We start from the raw sequence: 22,205 nt of genomic DNA, 5'->3' as shown, positions 1-22,205 counted from the left end.
GTGGAGTACAGTTCTCTCGAATACGCTACGTTTTCTATAGAGGTCGCTCGAACTCTATAGCCCTACATGCCGTGCCAGCATACCAGCCTTCCACGTGGAGATCGAGAAGCATTTGTGGTCAGTATGGCAATCCACACGTGTTCTCAACTCCCCCCTCCCATTAAAAAAAACGACATCCATAAGGGACAATAGGTAACTGTTTCGCGATAATACGCTGTAGGACGTCCAATAATATATTAAGTCGCAACACTTCATAATTACGTGTTCCACTTTCTCACGCTTCTTGCAGAGCAAACATTTTGTCGTTCAAGGTGAAATATTCCTCGTTCCTGAAGCAGTGCTTTTGCGGGAAGAGTGCTGACATGCAATTTTGACATGCACATTATGTTTGTTGATCCTCTGGCAGCGTTCCCGTATAGATGCTGCTAATCGCCATGAACCACCGGCGAATCGCCATGATTTCAACGCATGGGCGGCTACGCGAGCTTCGCTACCAAGTATACTTGGATTGCGTATACTCTCGATCATGCGCGCGTGCCGCCTGCAAATCCACACTGACGTACATATAGAGGGCGAGCGTCAATGCCCTTTCAAAACGCTAAATATACATAGCGAATGGCGCGGCATGGCGGAGACGAGCGCAGGTGAGCGCGCAAAACACAGAGTGGTGTGTCCACGCGTTCGAGTCCGATGTCGAAGATGGATCGCGATATCCGGCCGCCAGTGTTGACAGAAGCACTCCCCCAACGGTGCCCACTCAGCACCGCCGACGCGATCTGCTTGCACACGCCGCACCCGCAAGTGCCGTCAAAGGGCGCGGCTGTCGGAGCCGGCGGACTCGGCGAAGACGCGAAAATTGATGTTTCCCACGTTTGGACGCATTATGTATTGACCCCGCCGCCGCTTCGAGCACGTAACAAAGAGTTCGGCAAGCGGCGCGCAAACAAGGGGGGTCGAAGTGGAGGGGACGGGGAGGCATGATGGCTGGGGAGGGTGCGTGGAAGCGGGTGCTTCGAAGTATCTACAAGCGGGCACGACGAGTGTCGTCTTCGGCAAACATCGCTCGCGGGGTTTCGGATGTCGCTGTTCGCAGGCGGCGATTGTTGCTGAATGAAATACGATTTCCAGCCGTTTCGTCCATCTGTTCATTTCGTTCCAGTCCCCGAAATAAACCTCAACTTCTTGAGGAGGGGATGGATTTTGTCCGCGCGAGCGATCGGCGACCACGCGAAGATTCGCAACTACCAGCCTTTCGGCATATATAGAAAATTATTTTGAGTTAAAACACATTCTTTCGGTGAAGGCCGAAGAAAATTCTTAGCACAGGTTTGTGCAGAATATACGGGTGCGCAGAAAGTTCTGGATGCCGTTTGGAAGTCGGCGAATGCTGCTGGAAAGTCGTACTGCTACAGATGTGATTGTCTCGGTCGGTCGCCCTTCCACCAATCCACAGCTAAAGAGACGTCCATAATAAAGGGCACAGAGTAGAGACATTTTTAAAATGTAATGCCTACATGTGAATAAATTGCTACAATTGTCATTCAGAGCCGCGTCTGTAGGCTATTTCTTGTCTCGTTAAGTCTGGTAGCGCTATTTTCTTATCTAATGCAAGGAAGGGTTAATGATGTCGCTCAAGACCTTCGTCCAGAGGCAGAACACCTTAGCACAAAATCGGATGATCTGAGCCTCACTAATTAAATTTGCAACTCCGCTTAGAAACATTCACGTTAAGGTATTCAAATATCTGAGGTGGTAACATCATAGCATGCCAATGTGCTACCTGCTTTTGGGCTGTTGCAGTATAGAACCATGGCAGGAGACATATTGCAGTCTTTTTAGTACTGAATCCCGCCCTCGTCAAACAAGCTATAAAGCGCACGACGAGTTCCTTGAGAAAGGGGAAGAGGTGACACCGGTCTGTACCACTTTGTGAAGCTCATATTTATTTATGTAGGCACATAAGCACTTGTCATGCAAGTACAGAAACAGCAATTAGGCCATGTGCACATGACTAAAATTAGTATACTTCCCTGTCTCGCAAACATCGCACAGGTAATAAATATGCTCCGACTTTGGTGCTGCCAATGTGCAGACGCTGTGGATCGCCAGATACATTAAAAGATGCCGCACTTATTGCCGTCGATTTGCTTGCAGATACAGTAAAAGCTCATTAATTCGAATTCCGCGGGAATGCTATGAAAATTCGACTTATACAAGATTCGAACTGACGTAGCGCACACGCTACGTCACGTTGGCGTGAACAGCGTCTATACTTTGAAGCACTGGCGCAGCCAACGTAACCGGGCGGGGCCAGCGCGGTTCGACGCGCCCGACGTCGAGATAGCTCCTGCTCCATCCGCGCGTTCGTCGCGCTGACTGGGGCGGAGAAAGAAAATGTCGCAGTCTCACGCGAAAAGCGAAGCATCGATTGCGATAGAGAATTAGTAGATAGCTATACGAAGTAAGGATAATAGTTTTATCGGCCGTATAAACTTGTAAGCATTCGCTTACTAAATAAATTAACAAGCACTCTGTTACGCGCGCACAGGTAAGCATGAACGCATCTCGCTCGATGACCGCGGAAACTCGCTGAAAAACGCTGGAGTGAGGACACGCAGCAGTAGCAGCGAGCGAATTGACGTTCGTACAGCTCTCGCTTCAACGCGAATGAAACGTAGAAAGCACATCGCATGTGAAGCTACCGGCACTAAACGCACTCTGCAAACATCGCAGATCGCTTTGAAGATGAGGCCCACGCGGGCGCGCACTTTGGCCACGTCGCAGATCGCTTTCAAAATGCGGCGCCCGCATGGCCGCGCCGTAAGCAGCAGCCGCCGAAGATCGTCGTCCCGTCCCTCCCTCGCCTCACCCCCTGCCTCACGCGCGACAAGAGAGGGCGCGCTCCGCCCCACCTTCCCCTCTCGCGCACGCCAGTTTGAGCCGCGTTCACCGGCTCCCCCTCGGACGCTCGTACACAAAGAACACGGTGCGTGGCGATCGTCCTTGCCGCTGATCGAAAAAGCAAAGCTGCGCGACCCGCACGGTGACGCCAGCGTGCTCCCGCCCACTAGCACTCTCCCCATCCACGATGATGCGGAGTTCGAATTATCGGTGGCGGTGCGGATTTCAGTGTGAATAAGCGGGATGTGTTATATATTGCTTTCAATACATTGTTGGACGGACCGCGGCGACTACTTCGAATTATCCGAAATATCGAATTAATGAGTAGTGAATTAACGAGCTTTTACTGTACAGTATATTTCGACAAGCCTCACAGTATTACCACCTGCTGTGGCGCGACGTGTGCATAAAGGGCACTGAGTAAACCCGCGGCCGCATTAGAGCGCTAGCGGCCGTGGTAACACCTGAGTTTCTAGCTGTGACTCTCTTATAGGTTTGCTTTTTGGATTGAAGTGTGGCCTTCATGACTAGTTAAGTAAAACTGGCAATCGGGCTAGCTGGTGACATTTGGCGAATTGGTCACCACTTCATTACTCCGTTGGTAAACAATTTCTTAGAGAGAAAGAGAGAGAGAGAGAAAGGGAAAAAGAGATAGAGATAAATAGGAAGCCAAACGCGGGGAAGTTAATCGGAAGAAAGACATCCAGTTTCCTACCCTAGGCTGGGGAGAGGTAAAGGGAGGCAGAAAGACAAAAATGAAAATCAAGCGCACACAGAAAGAGAGAGAGAAAGAGAGAAACACATACACACGCACAAATATAAAAGAACGCGGGAATGTCAGAGTCGTTAAACAAGGCTGTTTGAACAGAGGAGCTTCAGCAGAACCTTCGTCGCCTCCTGGTGTGCGGACCGTAAGAGCCGGCACTCCAAAATCGTCTGCTGAGAGCGCGGCCTGTTGTCGAGACGTCTCAGCAATGACACGAAATAGCTGGCTCTACTGCTGGTAACTTCCAGAATCGCTGGCGTTTGGAAGCTATCCCATATTCGCAGAATGACCTCTCTTTAATGGATGGATGCTATGAGTGTCCTCTTTGAAACGGGTGGTGAGTTGCGCCACCAGACTCTTGATAGTATTTTGCTTAATGCCCTACCTATACTTAAAAAGAAAGAAATTACATAATTCGCAGCATCAAACTTTTTTCACCACTAATGGCAACTTTGTTTTCACACGCCTCCGTTGTCTCTGATGTCCCTACTTTTCCTCCACCACATTTCCAATCGCCTCTCACTAATTTCTAGAGCGGACATGTTTACTTCCTCCCTGCTATAGTTGAACCCAAGGGCCTCAAGGAGGCCAGAGGAGCAACTTCATAATGATTTATTGGCATCAATGTTGAAATGGAGTGGGTAGAAATAGTCACCTAACATGCTTTATTTATTCCGGTCTGCTACACCTGTTTTTAATCACAACATTTTGTGTAGGTCTCCTTAATCTCCTTTTTCTTTCTCCTCAGAACTTCTCTATCTACCCTGTACGGCTACCGATGCCGGCACATGATCTGGTTGTATCAGTCTCTTCCCTGATTTCTTCCCGCGAATACTCTAAACCTCTCTTGCTTATCTCCACTGCTTGCCAACTGATGCGTCCATCCACTTTAAGTTCAAGCGCTTCTGGGAGGTGTACGTTGCGTACCGGCCTCGCAAGGTTAATCTCTTCGCATTTCATAGGATGTGCTCACTGGTCTTCGGATTCTTTTTGCAGCATACAAATGCCTCATCTAATATCGAATATTTGCTGCAGTATGTTTATGTCCTTAGGCAACCAGCTCACGAGTCAAATAGCAACGCACTTCCCTTCTTGTTATCCTACATATTTTCTTTTGTAATTTATTTTTTCTCATTCTAGTATATCAGCATGGTCTTTTTAATTTCCATTCTTTGGGTTCAATTCGCTGTCAACGTTTCTCTCACTATCTTTCTGATTCCTCCTGGTTGTCTATCTACACTTCCAATTACCTGTGCTTGGTTGCCAACTTTCTTGACCTCTTTCTCCATTATGAGTCCACGCTTTGTAGGTGGAGATACTTGGGCACCTTATCCACTCATTTATTTTATTCGTTGTTCCTGGGTCTTTCTTCAAAACGAATTTTACTCTGCGCTGCGTGGAAGACGCCCACTGCGCGCTGACGTGCATCCTGCAGGACCTTTATTAAAGATTGTCCAGTCCAAAATCTGCGCTTCTCTGACTTAAAACGAGGCCCAACTCATGTCCACTTGCACGGCCTCAATTGTGGTTTCGCCGTGGCCTCCCAAAGCCAACCGGCCCACCAATCATTGGTTAATTTCCAATCGCGAAAATATATCCGATTCTAGACAGAGAATGACGTTCGTGAACGTCTACGCTGGCAGCGTGGCTGCTTTACAGATCCCATGCGCCACTTCATATTTATTGTGGCCCCAAAGTTACCTATGTTTCGTCACTGCTGCATTCCACTTCCCTTGTACTTTCAGGTTGTCTCGGTGGATGCTTGAGTAAGTCTTCCCTTTGTTTATGTATAGGTTTAGGTATTTATATTGCTTGACTATAGGTATGGCTTGCTGTTGAATCGACACCATATAGTTATTCGTCCCTTCATTAAAGCTCATAATTCCCGTTTCTCGCTGCTACATTTAAGGCCTACATTTGTCGTTTCGTTGCTACAAATATTGGCCAGTGTCTGTAAATCGCTTGCATTGTCAGGTAGTAGCGCTATGTCGCCCGCATACATCAATACGAGGGCCTCCCGTCGCACGATTTGCCCATTACGCGTTTATGTTAAATTCTTATTGACTGTTTTCCGGTTCTCTTTCTATGCCCTTAATATAAAGCGCGAACAACAAGGGAGACAGTGGACAGCCATGCTTCAACCCCTGGCGAATTTTCTCCACTTAATCGCAATTTTGGCCTCCCCGTACAATTTTTACTCGGTTATCCTTGTATATCTCCCTTAGCAGCTCCTCGAAATCATTATCGATGCCTTCGTGCTTGAGAATATCCCAGAAAAACTCTCCCTCTACATTGTCGCAGGTTGCCGTGATATTTGGATATGCTATTCATAATTGTCTATAATTAGCTACTGCTATCTTTATGCAATGAGTGAGAACAAAGATATTATCTTCTAAGCGTCTGTCTGGTCTGAACGCTTTCTGTAGTGCCCCCAGTACATCATTTGCTTCTGCCCATTTTGACAATTCTAGTCTTATGGCTTGCATTGCCATTCTATATAGCAGCAATGTTACTGTTACTGGCCTGTACGAGCTCGGCCTATCCTTATCACCTTTGCATTTGCAGATGAGGTTCAGCTTGCTTTCACGCTACCCAATTGCGATTTTCTTCGTTTTCATGACTGGTTCGATAGCATGTCAGCAGTGCCTTGCTCTTTGGACCGAGGTTCTAGATTAGCTGCATTGGGATTTCATCGGGTCCTTCCGCGGCGTTACTAGGGATATCTTCTGCTTTTTTCTAGTAAACGTTTTCTGCAGTAAATTTTGATCTGTCAGCATTCTCTGTTGATGCTGACACTGTTTGGGTCTGAACTAGCCTTTCTTTTGTGCCGAAGTTAGCCCTAACCGTGTCTATGATGTACCGCAGCGCATTGTCTCCTTCGAAGAGGTTACCATTTCAATCCCTTAAGGCCGTCTGCGAATTTTTAGTTGCAGTTCAGAGTGCTCTTACATGGTTCCAGAATTATTTTGGTGCGCCATTGTTTCTTTTGCACATGTTATGCAACCAACGTTCACTGGTGTAATTAATATTCTCTTGCACGAACCATCTCGCCACCCTTTTCTTTTCTCAGTATTTGTTCCTTCTAAGGAGCACTTCTTCTTCGTGCAATAACTTATTGCACTTGCCACATATGCACTATTATGCACATATTACATATGAACTTTCACAGGTGTGCTTATTACATATGACACTTAGACTTATACGTAACTTAATGCTAGTGTTCCTGTATATGCTCCCGCAGGGAGCAGAGTTGCGCATAGCTTTTCCGGCGCCGCTGGCACCGCTATTCGCCGAGCACTATCACGGCTTGCAAAATGACGTCAAATGTTCAACTGCGTCGCTGCGAAGCCTACTTTACGTGCGCGATGCCGACTCGTGTGTCAGTCAGTGCCATCGACATTGAAATCAGCGGACCGTCGAGGGTGCGTTGCATTCATCGGCTGCGGGTCGCAGGTACGGTACTCGACGATATTAAGTCAAGGACCTTGGTGAAGGGATACGAAACACATCACAATTTGGCACTTGTATTCCAGTATGACGGGGTGCAGCGTACGAAATTACATAAACCGCACGGAAGGTGGCAAAGCTTTCTTCGCGGTGCCGTGTGGACGGATAGATGTGCGCCCGCGACTGGTATGGCTACTGCGTATAAGTCGAGACCGGCCGGATCCGAAAGGGATCAGGATATGCCAGGTGCGCTCGCATTGTTTACACTAAAACAACATTTATTCCGAGGAACACCCCTTTTAACGCCCGGATACGTACGCCTGGCATGAGTGAGACGGTGTTCATTTGTCTATGTGCAGCGCGACACAGACGCGGGACAAAGAATGAACGAGATGTCCGTGTCACGCTGCACATATACGCCAAGAACTTTAACTTACCAACTGGCTCAATTCACTGTGTTGCTTGTGCGATGGTTCTGACTATGCGGCTTTCGAACAGCGTTTTGAAAGCAGAGTAAATACTAGCGGATACAATTTGCCCGCTCCACCCTTGTTGTTATCTCCTCTCATCTTTATTTGATTTTTTTTGTCGGCGTTGTAATTTTCATGTAACGTTGATTGATGACCTAGTTTTCATTTTTGTGTACAAAGCGAAAACCTCACATGCTCCCGCTTATGAGACAGCTGTGATAGCTTCAGCATTTACCGCCCGGAATATCTTGCTTGTTAGATCGGCCTTAGTCGGCATGAGGAATGTAAAATTATGCATGTATATTTATTAAGCGCTGTGTTAAAGTACCTTCACTCGAGCAGTATGAAGAGATCAAGAAAAATGTGTTCTCATATTAGTCTTCAATGTGTGAATAATTACTTTGCAAGTTTGCCGTCTTGGTGTGATTAGTGCAATAATAATAACCTGTCGTTACTGTTAAAAGCTTGTTGCCTTTCCAGTTGTTTTGAATTCTGCCTCTGAAGGCTCCAAGAACCAACACTATTACCCTGCTACCAGAAGCCATTGGTCATCCATTCACTTGTACGAAATAAATTTGACCTAGAAGCTCCTGGATCTTGAATTTCTTTCCACTTGTTCATTTGCTGCTACGAAAGCTGTTTAGTTTGCGGTATGAATTAATCGTAAAAATAAGCCTTGCGTAAAATGTGCACATGGGAGCATTTGACACGCGTTTAAATCTACGCGTCTGCATCGCATGTAACGAAAACGTGCAGCTGCCGTGAACGACGGTTAGTCATGAATGACGGTTACAGTTATTCGTCACTGACATAACTGCAGGCATGATAGTTCGCTTGGCGACAATCATTAATCGGCTCGTCTCGAAAGCCAAAATGCGCCCACATAATTGTACACCTTACGTGTGTCAAGTTTTCTTTGAACACCCTTTAAAACATTTCTTGCCTTCTGGCCTCGGCAAGAAAACTTCATATGCATGCTGAAAAACATTGCAACGCTTGTTGTGGTTAGGTACAGCGTGTTTGCACGCGAACTTGTGAGCTGTCGGAGCCACGGGCTTAGTGATGATTTTATTTCAGGGCATCGAGGGGGGTCCTACCCCCTATATGCGTGTCTGTGCATGCCTTTTTGTGTGTACGTGTATATGTATACATACAAACGAAAAATTTCGGGGGTTCGAACCCTACTCCCCTAAGGCTATTGCCGCATGTAGCTCGCGACCAGCACGCGAAAAAGCAAATGAACGCCGCACGGTATTTGCCTCCTGCGCGCGCGAGCAGTGGCTTCACTGCATAACTGGCACATAATGCCGGACCTATGCGCAACTCTGCTCCCTGATGGACGGATGGATGTTATGAGCGTCCCTTATGGAACGGGGCGGTGCATTGTGCCACCGAGCTCTTGCTGTTATACTGCCTGATGTCCTACCTAAGTTAAAAAATAAAGAAAAAATAAACACTCTGAACTGTCACACCCAAATTTTCTGATCTCCCATTGCTAACTGTGCTTTTGTGCGTCTCCGTTTTTTTGTCGTTTCCCTACTTTTCGTCCACCAATCCTCCAATCGCCTCTTACTAATGCCTATTGCGGACATGTTTACTTCTCCACTGCTCCCGCTGATCCCAAGGGCTTCAGGAGGCCAGTGGTGCCTAAATCTACCGCTGGGTAGATGTCTTCACAGCCTAATAAAACATGCTCCATCGTTCCCTAGCTTTACCGCAGCAAGCACATGCTTCTTGTTCCTTCTTTTATCTCGCTCTATAGGTGCGTGTTCTAAGGCATCCCGATCTCGCTTCGAAAAGTAATGAGCTTTCCTTTGAGTTATCATAAATTGTTTCTTTCCTGATTTGTTTTTTTTCCTCCTAAGTAGTTACTCATGGCAGGTTTCCTTTCCATTGCCGCCACCCATGAGATTATTTCAGCCTCTCTGACTTACCGCTTGACCATCCTTGTTGCTGTGTTGCCCACCCTACAGGTCACATACTTGCTGGTAAGCTTCCTAGTTCTTTTGCTCCACTGTGAATTAATATTTTTCCTGTACAGATACCTGAACACTCTCCCAACCTATTTACTTTCTTCCATATTCTTCAGGCGTTCTTCATACTAAATTTTACTGCGAGCTTCCCTCACTTCAAAATTAGTCTAGCCCATACCACCCTGCACAGCTTCATTTGTAGTCTTCCCGTGAGCACCCAATGCGAGGCGACACACTGACCTTTGGTTCCCATCGAGTCTTGATTATACCCCTGATTTAAAGCAAACAACTGCATTTCCAAAAGTAAGTCCTGGGACCATTACACCTTTTCACATACCTCGGAGGACTTCCTACCTGTTGTATCCCCATAGCGCTCTGTGCTTCATTATGGCTGCATTTCTCTTCCCCTTCACTGTTATTGTTTTTGCTGTGTTTCTATATATTTATTGCCCTCATTTATCCATATACCAAGGTATTTATATTCTCTTACCCGAGGTATTTTCTGGCCCTGTATTTCCACTGTCTGTTCACTGTTTTCATTGAATACCGTAACACGTGATTTTCTAACACTAAATTTCAAACCTAAATTGTTGCCTTCCAGCCCACAGATATTAGCCCGACGTTGCAAATCACTTTGCTTGTTAGCTAGCAACACACGTGCCACGTTCCACATGCCCGTTCGTTCTCAGATACATCAACCCGAAAGGGACAGATGTGACAGTAATTGACTCTTTCTAGGCGCTTTGGCAGATTTACAGCTGTCGTATTGGCAACGATGTAGGGCAAAACGAAAGCAGAGTCCCATGTATGTAGAGCAAGGAGGCCAGTGGGAGAAGAAAAGAAAAAAAAAGAAGGCAGGAGGAAGGCATAAGTCGTAGAAGGGCAGAGCGGGGCTGAGAATAGCGGTAGCTAGGTTCCCTTGTACACAAGGCAAGGAGGGAGAAAACGGCCGCAAAGGAGGGGCAACTTGAATTGGGCGGCAGGGGGCACAATACAGAATGGGCCCGGAAGAAAGACAGAAGAGCGGCAACGTGTGGAAAATAATACAGTGTCACAATACGCATATACAAGGCACGGCGTGTTCCGGCGACTTTGTGGTTCTGCTGAGGTGCGGGAAAAATTTCAAAAGGAAGTATACGCTGGTATACGAATACAAGATGGCTATGCGCCAATCACTCGGCACGGGCTACTCAGAGCTGCCGGGTAGAACGTATTTTTCTGCGTATAATAAAAACACTTTTGCTTGGCAGTATCACATTGTCAAGCCCTTTCTGCACGCATAAGATATCGCTCTGCCAACTCTTGTTCGCTGAGGACCCGTTTTAGCGGCATCTTAGATGTTACGTTGCACGCCACTGTTATTTTCGACCAGTCACCGCAATCTAAGCAAAGGGAAGCGAACCAGTTCCAGACGCCCGCACCGCCCTCCTCATCTGTTGATCTACTTTTGCTTTGTTAGCTCGACAACACTGAAACCCTCTCCGCTCTTGTGCGCTCCTCGTTACGTGTCAGCGAATTAGATACGAAAGAAAGCTTGGCAAGGTGAGCAATAATATTTGTTTTGAAAGCAAACAAAAGTGACCGCCTATAAAAGAGCAGATCGTTTCATTGGGCTGTTCAGACAATGTGCGGGTGACCGTACGATCCTTGCCTTGGCGGTTACGAAAATTTGACGCCTGGAGATTTGAACAAAAACAGAATGGAATAGGTTTACCTTACACGGCCCCAAGTTTTGTCACCTATTTCGTGATGAGTGCGTTGAACACAAGCTTTCTAGAAAAATAAAACAAAATGCAGTGGTTCTGGGAGGCGCCTGTTTTAGAAATTTCAACATATAAATGCTTACCACAAAATTAGACAGATAAAATAAAACAATTATTGAGTTCCAGTTAAATATACAGTGCCTGCACAATTTTCATTAAAGCATAGTATGTTTGCTCGGGAGCATGAAAGATCCGTGCAAGACATTTTTGTGTACGTCTCGTTAAGTTATAAATAAGTGTACTGAAAGAATAACTTTGTGAGAGCAGAAAACATAATCAAAAGAAAATAAACACGCTGCACCGATTTTGGTCCACGTAAAAGTAGATTATTGCTTTCTTCTCGGCACGACTATGCGCTATGAAGTCAATGCTGGGCTTCAGCTTTTTCATCTATGATAAACGTTCAATGTGTAATTTAAGTATAATTATTGTACTCATAACGTCATTTGTTCGCAATAATTTCTGGCATATATATGAAAATATGCGCTTTTTAAAAGTACTCAGTGACGTGGCCACTACGTCTGGTTACCATATATTTGTAAGGAGGACTGCACCGTCAGAAATACAGCACCAAATATTTGTGCTGTTTACAACTTCAGCGAAGTCTCAGTGATAAACAGTTCAGCCCTGTGAAATAGGCTGCCATCTACCTGCTGGACCTATCCAACTTGCTGTAAGACCAGGAAAAAAAAGTTACAAATGAGCAAAATACGCAGTATGTACGGTATATAGAATCACAATATGAATTCGTTTCGATCTCTGCATTGTAGATTCCTTTTGCCCGCGCACGTGCAAGAACGCAAACAAAGTGAGCTGAATCGCATCAGTGCAATAATGATGGCGTGACTAATAACATGACTCAATTCATGTTAGTGCGTTACGGCGAACGAAGGTTAGGAAATATGTAAGGAAGTCCGTTGTCAAGGCAACGACAAAGGAGGAATTCGACCTATGCTGGTATCAAGAGAAAAAGGCAGCCCCTTAGTGTACACATATAAACAACAAGAAGGTAGGAGTAGAAAGAAAGCAGAGCACCGAAATGGGTTCGGAAAGAATAAAGAGATATTCACCACATTTTTCGAATAGAACCGGAATTGATGCAAAATGTCAGGTTATATAAGAGACGCAAGAAAGGCGCTGTGCGGAGGAAGTTTCCATCGTCAGCACTCCGCATAGCCGGACAGTGACCCATCCAGGTCAAAAATACTAGACGGGCGATTCGGTAGACCATTCGATCAGGCAGACATGCATGCGATCGAATTTAAGATTATTTGCCTCTCACTGGCGCCAAGCGTTTGCGATACGCCGACTAACGGCGTTGCTTTCGAAATATTCTTCTTACCAATCTTCACGCCGCTTGGCCACCGGCACGGATCCACCTGGTGTCGTCATCACGATGGGCGTGGCCAACCAGGCAAACCGGCACCGACGCTGACGTGGAGGCGCAATGGGGAGCCCGTCTACGCCAACGCCATGGCGACGGCGTCGGGCGACGTGCGTCGCTCGACGCTGACGTTGCACAACCTGCGCCGCCAGGACCTGATGGCGCTGTACTCCTGCGTGTCCTCCAACAACGTCTCAATACAGGGGGAGGCCGCCGTCACGCTCGACATGAACCGTGAGATGCCAATGGATTTACCTGCTTACCATACCTATGTGACGTCATCAAATCAGAGAGTGGGGCTAGCTGGTGTGCATTCAGCTGATAAAAGAAAAAAAATGACAAAAAATGAAAAAAAATAGTGCAATGACATTATTGTGTCGGCGTTTTCTTGCTCTTCGTTCAATCATTTTGTGGAGGTTTTCAAAACCTATACAAAGAGCTTGTGCACAGTTGGGTAGTGAGATTTCTGTTTGGTTGCTGTGCTTAGTTTGTTACTTCCCTTTTTAACTTTGCACTGTTGTTTACGAATCCGCGGGACAGCTAGCTGGCTTTAAGTAGATTATAGTCGAAGACGCCAAGTGCGGTGCAACGACCTCGGATGATTTGCCCTCCCGCACTTTTAATATACACATGGCATTGTGTGCATTACAAAAATTACTGTAAAGGATTTGTGTTCAGGACTGTAACACTGTTCATTGTGAGGAATAAAGCGACGCAGGCTTTTAGGACAGACTATAGCTCGTCTTGACTGTTGAGCCATAGTTAGTAGTTTGCAAATATAATTTCGTTTATTTGTGCCGACATCAGAATATAAAAATGTCGTCACTGAAAAACTAGCATATTTTCAACACAATTGCCAGTGCTAGTTGAGATGCGTTTTAATGTTTATAATACTACTCTATTATGATGACCACTCTTAGATGTTTTCAAGCAGGCTTATTTTATGACACGTTGTTTATTTGACTTTCTAGAAGAACGACAGTGAAGCTTTTCTTTGTAGTAACAAAGAAAGACACTGAGTTTGTATTTTCGTACTAGCGCAATGTTAGCTGTATATGTGCATATACATACACCTATTATAAATGCGTACAATGTGAGTATCAGTGTATATATATACAGTTATCGCTTCCCTGTATTTCTGTTTTTTTCTTCTCTTTCTTTCTTGATATTGTAACAGTTTGTACGCTGCCTGTCACGCCCTGCCATTTAAGCCCAATGTAGCTTTGGCAGGCCTTATGAATGTATTAGGTTTTATAGAAATATTAAAAGAGTTTATTGTTATTATTATTTTTATTATTACTACTACTACCTTGAAATTGTCAACGCTCTTTAGAGAGCAATCTCCGCTGTTCCCAATGGTGATGAGCTAAGAAGCAACATCACACCTCCTCCCTATACCAATCCGAGCCCTGTCACCGTCATCTTGACCGCATTGACTCACCATTACCGAAGTACTCGTGGTATTCATCCGATCGCCATGACAGAGTACAGGATGCAGTTTTATTCTCTAGGACAGCCTGCAAAGGAAGTCTGACTTGCGTGTCCTAGCCATCTACGCCAGTTTTCAGATTGTTGTAATGATATTCACAGTGGTCGCTTAGCGGCTACGGCGCGGCGCTGCTAAGCACGAGGTCACGGGATCCAATCCAGACCACGGCGGCCGCAATTTGATGGAGGTGCATTCGGTGCACGTTACGTTTGGTGCACGTTAAAGAACCCCAAGGTGGTGAAAATTAATCCAGGGTTCCCCACTATGGCGTGTCTCATAATATTATCGTGGTTCTGGCACACAAAACTCGAGAGGTTTTTTCAATTCAATTCTAGTTATAACTACGCATGCCCCGTTATAACGAAACATATACAACTTCGCAGTTTGGGCGGGCAGTCTGGAAATGGACGCAGCGCAACGAAAGTTTGCTTTCCCAAAGCTCTAGCGCACAGCCGGCCACAAACGTTTACGGGGCATGGGCTCCACGGCAAATGGGAGTTCCTGTCTGTTTAGATCAAGGCGTAGGTCGGAAAGATTGGTCGCCACACCACGGTGAAACCCTGAATTCGAGGTTATGTAGCCAGACTTCGCTTGAATGTAGCTTTTTTAGAAAGTCCTGTGTCCCCTGAGCTTTTGAGGGAATCTGTACCAGTCAATTGCGAGCTCTACACGTGGTACGAGACACCTTGTTTTTCAATAACCTGATAAACAAACGTCGGGGTTCATCGTCGGTGGCGCCCGTGTGGGCACCTTCCTACTGCAACACAGCCAAAGTTACGAGGAATTGGGGCTTTGAGCTGCGCGGTTTCTACCTTTGACTTGTTTTATCTAATTTACTTTCGCCGCAGTGTCACCGACGATGGTCCAAATCCGGCGCACGGAAACCCCCATATCCGCTGGCCTTCCGGCCGAGATCCTGTGCGAGGTGTGGGGATCTCGGCCGCCTCCGGACATCAGCTGGTGGAAGAACAGCGTCCAGCTCGAGCAGGCGTTTGTGCACGTTTCGCAGGACGGCAACCTTACCACGAGCGTGGTCGAGTTCACCCCCATGCATAGCGACAATGGCGAGACACTTGTGTGCCGGGCCGAGAACAAACGCATGCCGGGATCGGTGCGCGAAGACCAGTGGGACCTCAACGTTCACTGTGAGTACCTCTGCGTGTTCACTCTGCTTGGCACCATTGCCTCAAATTTGTTATGAAGAGCACAAATAGATCTTCGCTTTCACCGTACTAAAGGTGGTAATATTAGCGAACTGAGCGAGCTGGCACGGGTTCATCTCTGAAAAGGCGCTTAAGACGAGCGACAAGGTGATGAAGGAGACAGGACTGAAGCGGTCCTACTAAACAATGCAGGTCAACTATCTGGTACGCTTCCTGTAAATTTTTCTATACTTTTGAACTACTGAAATTGAAGACGCGATAGTCAGAATGTGAGATGGATCAGAACAACTACAGGCCGACGCCTGTAATTCAAGTACCGCGAGCTTATGATTTTCCTATGAGATTCACATCTGTAAATTGCTTCCTAGAAGGACCTGAACATACGCTTTAAAGAAGTGTTGCTTTTAGTAATGAATAAACTTTTATTGAGCCGATGGTTGTTTTCGTCCTATGCCTGGTGACATCTCTTAGTAGAGGAAGCCTGGGCGCCGAGCAGTCCTCTTCGCCTTGCCCAAAAGTTTGAGCTGGTCATCGGCGTAGGTGCTGGTCCACTGGTGTTCTTACTACTCGATGGCGGTTCGGGAGTATGGCGGCAGGAGTAAGGCGTGTGCCTTTCCCACGTCGTATGCGATAGTGTACCCAACACGCACACGCGCACGCGCATACACGCGCATGCATGTACACACACACGCGCACAAATGCACACACACACAAACACACACACAGAGCGAGAGAGAGAGAGAGAGCGAGACATGGATGTTGGTACAGATACAAAAATCTACGCTTTCACTGGAATAGAGGTTGAACTTTAAAGAAAAAGGAAAGGTTTCGTCACTGAGGCTTTGTGACGGCGCATGCTGCCGATCAGAACAAGCAGAAGTAAACGTGCTGTGTTCGGCCCAGCATTTAAAACAATGGGCTGATGGAAAGGCCAGCGTCAATCTACTTTCCTGTTTAGTAAATAGAGATATTGTGAATAGAAGAAAACAAGTTATTACGGTATAGTATGCGTATAAATATCAGTTAAATCAATATGAATAGACTTGCTTTGTTTCTTGGAGGCTGCGTATCCGTGTTTTGGTATAGCACTTGCCGAGAAGGCACGAAGTAACCACATGAAATGCGGCGGTGATGGTGGTGGTAGGTCACTGAAGCTTTCCTGAACAGCCCCGTACGCTTTCGAATAATGATGGTTCGAGGACACTGTCGTCATGTGCGTGACGTTGGGCACTTAACGCGGTACAAAGTCTAGAGTGATGTCACACCAGAGGAAAGAAACGACCCAAACTCGCGGAATGCTTGGTGCAATCGATATGATATTACATACATCTGCACTTGCACAAATAGGGCCACGCGCCGTGCACATCTGACTATTTAACTACTTATATAAAATAGCTTAGGCGGCCTTACATTACCACGTGGTTCAGCTGTGAGCCAGTAGTTTGGCAAAAAGTATACTTAATCACAGAAACTTAGCTTCCTAAAGCAATTTTTTCCCATTTGTGTTGCAGCTTGAGGGCGAAAATGCTGTACGCGATGCCACTCGCAAAACGAACATTTATATGTTGATACAGCTTTTTCAGTAATGCGCACATTTGTACAGTAAATGATCCCGAGCGATGGACCCTTCAGTTGTGAGACGTCTAAACCACTGAGTCATGGAATTTTGGTTTTCAGGTCAATTTTCAGACCCTGATGAGACGCTACAATGACCCGAACAATAAACGAAGCCGTTGTCAGCTGTGGTCTGTTCATTTCGCTAGATCATGTAGCCAAAAGTTAACACGATTCAGCCGTAGCCTATATTAGACCGATTAATAAGGTTATAAATTTAATTCTGTTCTTTCATGCTTCAAAACATCATCGCCGGCCGCGGGATTATGTATTCTGTAACAGTCCACCTAGTAGACTGTCCATTTCAGTCTCCAATGATTGGCTGTACGAGCGAGAAAAGACCGGCGGTGTGCGCCTGTCTCTTTCTCACTTGTACAGCTCCAGCCAATCAGCATCGGCCGAAATGGACCATCCACTAGGTGGGCACTTACAGAATACCCCTAATTCCGTTCTTGTATCGTCCTGTTTGCCCTTAACGTTATTATGAATCGCAGACCGGCCCAAGCTGCGGCTCCAGATGGACCCGAACCTCGGCCCCGACCGGCTACAGGAAGGCATGGACATCACCCTGGGCTGCAGCGTGGACGCTAACCCGGCCATAAGGGAGCTCCTGTGGCAACGAGACGGCCGCCCACTGTTGCCGACCAAAGATGGTGTCACGGTGCACCGCGAAGCGCTCACCATACAGAAAGCGACGCTGATGCATCTGGGGAATTACACCTGCTCAGCGGCCAACAGGGAGGGCAGGGGCCTCAGCAACGTCGTTGAGCTGCGACTGAAGCGTGAGTTGCGCTGCGTGATCGTGTGAGTGACTGCTCCAAAAGTCTACTTCGTGTCTTGCAAGTTGAAAGACGTCTCTGCAAATTGGCGCCATCTGGTGTTGACAAGGCAGAGCTAATTAAAGCCCGTACTTGCGCGTATTGCCCATAAAGCGGGGGATTCACACAAAGATGAACCAAGAATGCGTTTTGTTTTCGTATTTTCACGCCAAAATATCCCGGCGTCCATGCCACACCATTTAAGAAAGTGACCTGCTCACCTGCGCGCTGGAAGTTCTTGACAACTGGCGTCAAATAAACACCCGTTTTTCTAAGCTGACTCCACCACTTGCTGTGTAAGCTTTATGGAAGCGTACCGATCTATTGTATTGCTTTTTATTTAAACGGTTTAACAACTGTTCTTTGTGGAACGATTTGGAAACTTATTAAATTGCTTCAGAGGTTTCATTGGTTTTGTCTAATTCCTAAAAATCTAGCGAAAATTTTGGCGGGGAACATTTTTTACGTCTCTGTTGTTATCGGCTATAAGTAGTTATTACAATTGCGTTTGCGCATAACGTGGTGCTTCCGAAAGCTCTTTATTGTTTTGTTTTGTCACTGTGACACTGAGCGTCACTGAGAAAACAGAAATGCACTTAAGCTCTGCAGACAGTGCCTCAATGGGCGGAATAAGGGCACAAACCTGTCTTCGGACAGCTTCAGTTGATGTAGGTAATTCCCAAAAATCGTATTTGTTTGAGCACCCACTGTGAAGACAGTTGTGTATGGCGCCATTAGTTATAGTAGTCATAGAGAAGATGCTAAATCGAAACACTCTGACGCATTCAGTGTCGCACAAGGAGTGTGTCATGGTGCGGTGCTGTGCGGGACGGGCTGTGACCGAATCGCTAAGGGAGAGTTCCGGGTCTATGCCGAAAGTAATAAAAGGAGAGGAAGGCAATGGAAAGTTGTAAGCACGGTTTCAAGATGTAATAAAATAAGAAAGGAATGTTCGATATTAGACTGCACAGTCCTTCTTGTGCGACTTTTCTGGTACGAAAACTATACAACGTGTTTCTTTCGAAACCAAATTCTTGCGGAGATAATGAGTATCTCCTCAGCACCTGCCTAACCTACGGGAATTTTTTTTTCTTTGAGTCATTCCGGAATATCATTTGGGTCTACTGAACCAAGAGAAACGTGTTGGCTTGATAATTTCTTGGTTTAGAATAAACCTATGGAAGAAATCTTGTCAAAATTTGGCTCTCGAGCTTAGAACATTTATTTAGAACGAATTATCAAAGACATAACTTCTGTTACCAATAAAAGAAAGGCCTAGCGCATCTAAACAATAGAACAAATATCTTTTTCTACCTGAAAAATTGTATCTAATGAATGTTGCCTAAACAAAGAACAGAAATCTTTAAATCTTGAATTTGATTAAATACACAAGTTTGAGTATTACTTTGCAAATGCGGCGTGTGCTTCAATATAATCAATAAAGCCTGCCTGGAAGACTAGAGCTTACTTTCGTAAATTGTGTTTCTTACTTTCTGTCGAATAATGATCATAAATATAAAAATATCCCTCCATGCTTGGAGTGGCGCCTTACATCGGCAAAAAATGCCGAGAACCACTTGGGCTTGACTAACCCAGGTACAACCAAATTAGGAAGGCCCACTAAGCTTCAACAAAGACTCTCCCTCACCAGAACAGGAATTGGCCTCCCTGTTGTAGTATTCGGGCACTACCTCCCTGATGACTCATTCAACCTTGATTCGACACAAGAAAAGTATAAAGATATTTATAAAGAAATTGGTCAGGCAAGGAGACGCAATCTCTCCAATGCTATTCACAGCATGCTTGGAAGAAGTATTCAAGCTATTAAACTGGGAAGGCTTAGGAGTGAGGATGAACAGCGAATATATCAGCAACCTTCGGTTTGCAGATGATGTTGTCCTATTCAGCAACACTGGATACGAGTTACAACAAATGATTGAGGACCTGATGAGAAAGAATGTAACTGTGGGGTCGGCGATCTGTATGCAGAAGATAAAAGTAATGATCAATAATCTGGCAAGGGAACAAGAGTTGAATATCGCCATTCAGCCTCTAGAGTCCGTGAAGGAGTTCATTTGCCTAGGTCGATTACTCACAAGGGACCCTGATGATGAGAAGGAAATTGGAACGGGTTGGAACGCACACGGCAACAATTGTCCGATCCTGACTACAAGCTTAGCACTATCATTGAAAAGATAGGTGTACAATGAATACGTTCTACCGGCGCTAACATATGGGGCAGAAACTTGGAGATTGACAAACAGGCTCGACAACAAGTTAAGGACCGCGCAAAGAGCGATGGAACGAAGAATGACAGACGTAACCTTAAGAGACAGGAAGAGAGCGGTGTGGATCAACGTTCAAATGAGGTTAGTCGATATTCTAATTGATACTAAGAGAAAAAAATGGAGCTGGGCATGCCATGTAATGAGTAGGTTAGGTAATCGGTGGGCAACTAAAGCTACAGAATATCTGTCAAGCGAAGGGGAGTGCAGTCAAGGATGACGGAACACTAGGTGGAATGATAAAATTAGGAAATTCGCAGGCGCAAGCTTGAAACAGTTGGCGCTGGGCAGAGGTAATTGGAGATCACAGGGACAAGCCTTCATGCTGCACTGGATATACAATAGGCTGATGATGATGATGATGATGCACATATTTTCATCATAAATGCAAACAACTTATGTTTTTTGCTGATAAATTTAGAAGCCCACAGTTTCAGCGATACACGTTTGATGATTCTCGTAGTGTTAAAGTTGTGGACCGAAGTATTTTGAGATAATAGTTCGGAAATTGTTTATTTCTTGCATTAATAAAATTAGAACAGCGAAGGGTATTCTTCCTGGTCTGTTAACGTGTAATATTTATTCGAGTACGCATAGAGGCATTTGGTAAAAAAAGGATAAAGGCACAAACAAACATAACATAAATTTCACAGGAAATATTAGAAAAGTAGTATAGTAGCACTGATACACAAACAGAAAGAGTATACAAGGGTGGCGATATGGGCTTCTTGGTTGGTGCTCTTGACTAACGGTGGTTGAGCGCACGGAAACACAAGGCCAAAAGAAGGCACAGTGCCTGTGCATCCTATGTGCCTTCTGTTGTTCTTGTGTTTCCGTGCGCTCAACCTCCTTTGTCCAAGAAAGAGCACAGGAATAGCGGAAACGTCAGGCCTCTAACCTTAAAGAGACATTAAAGAGAAAAATGATTTTTTCTGCATCAGTAATTTACCTTTCCATGACACCAAAAACAGCTCTCTTACCGCGATAAGACGCTTGGTAAACCAGAAAAAGCGCAAGAACGAAAGACGGGTGGCGACGCCTCCTTGAAGTTCCCGCACCTGGTCGCTGTGACGTCATTGATTTTGATGGCATCTCATAAGGCCTACTTAATTATTTAGCGGTACAGATTGACCACATAGTGTTCTAAAGGAACGAAATATTAAACTTCGCATGTTTCGGGAACCTTTACTAAGCCAATACGGCCTTAATGCGAAAACATACTTTGGAATCACTGACGCCACCCCGACATGCCGGCGTCGGGGTTTCGGCGCGGAATTAAAATACTTATGCTTGGACCTTTATTTTCTCATCTAATAATTAAACTATTACTTTGAAATGACTGCCTGCAGGGTTCTCAAACAATGCTTTATTAGACTAAACTGATTTATTGTTTGGCTTTAGTGTCCCTTTAGCAAAGTAGTAAGCCACTTGCGATATGAACAGCATGAGCAGTGAAACACGGTGACCACATCACAATTCGGGGGTTGATTGGTTTCAAGGCATAGTAGAGCTTTTATTTCGGAACACTAACACAGAAAAGTACCCGCGGCTATATGACTGAGCTATCAAACTGAAATCTTGATTGGCATATTCAAAAACTGACTTTCTAGACGCTTTGCACCTTATTCCTTCTGTTTCTGTGTGTTGCTTTCTAACTCTGTATTATTGATTTTGAATAATTCGCCTTGCTCTATTGACATCAGACGCATGTCGTTTTGTAAGTACTAAATGAGCGCACTACGTTTTGCACTAGATATTGCGCAGTTACGCTGTAATAAACGAAGGAAACCAACGCAACAAAAAGGAGATGTCCCTGCTTTCGCGCAATTTCACTGATATTGAAATGGGTTAGTGTAAAATAGTCACAGTTAACTTTTTCGCATGCCGGATGCACCTGCGAAGACTTTAACCAATCTTAAAAATTATCTGCGACAAATAGCAGCATTCTGCTTCTGAGCTTGTCTACTCTAAGGGGCTAACACTACTTGCGCGAGACCATTAAATCTATAATCGGCTAAATTTCAAAACTTCAGCAATCAAGTTTTTAACTAATCACGTAATGGCGCATATTGCTATTCGCAAATTATAGCCGGTGGGGCTGCAAAGCATATCCACTTGAAAATAATGGTGTG

General features: G+C 45.5%; 1 protein-coding gene across 1 annotated transcript in view; it reads left to right on the top strand.

The window, feature by feature from the left end:
* The window catches only part of LOC126540463 (neural cell adhesion molecule 2-like), a 196,130-nt gene that overhangs the window by 152,376 nt on the left and 21,549 nt on the right, over positions 1 to 22,205 (top strand). The window contains exons 5-7 of the mRNA XM_050187281.2: positions 12,735 to 12,938; positions 15,042 to 15,338; positions 17,465 to 17,752. Coding sequence (XP_050043238.1) covers positions 12,735 to 12,938; positions 15,042 to 15,338; positions 17,465 to 17,752 — 789 coding nt within the window. The remainder of the gene's footprint in view (positions 1 to 12,734; positions 12,939 to 15,041; positions 15,339 to 17,464; positions 17,753 to 22,205) is intronic.

The sequence above is a fragment of the Dermacentor andersoni genome, chromosome 2 (genome assembly GCF_023375885.2).
Source record: "Dermacentor andersoni chromosome 2, qqDerAnde1_hic_scaffold, whole genome shotgun sequence".
Taxonomy (NCBI): domain Eukaryota; kingdom Metazoa; phylum Arthropoda; class Arachnida; order Ixodida; family Ixodidae; genus Dermacentor; species Dermacentor andersoni.
Note: the sequence above shows the minus strand (reverse complement) of the source record. Positions and strands in the feature narration are given on the sequence as shown.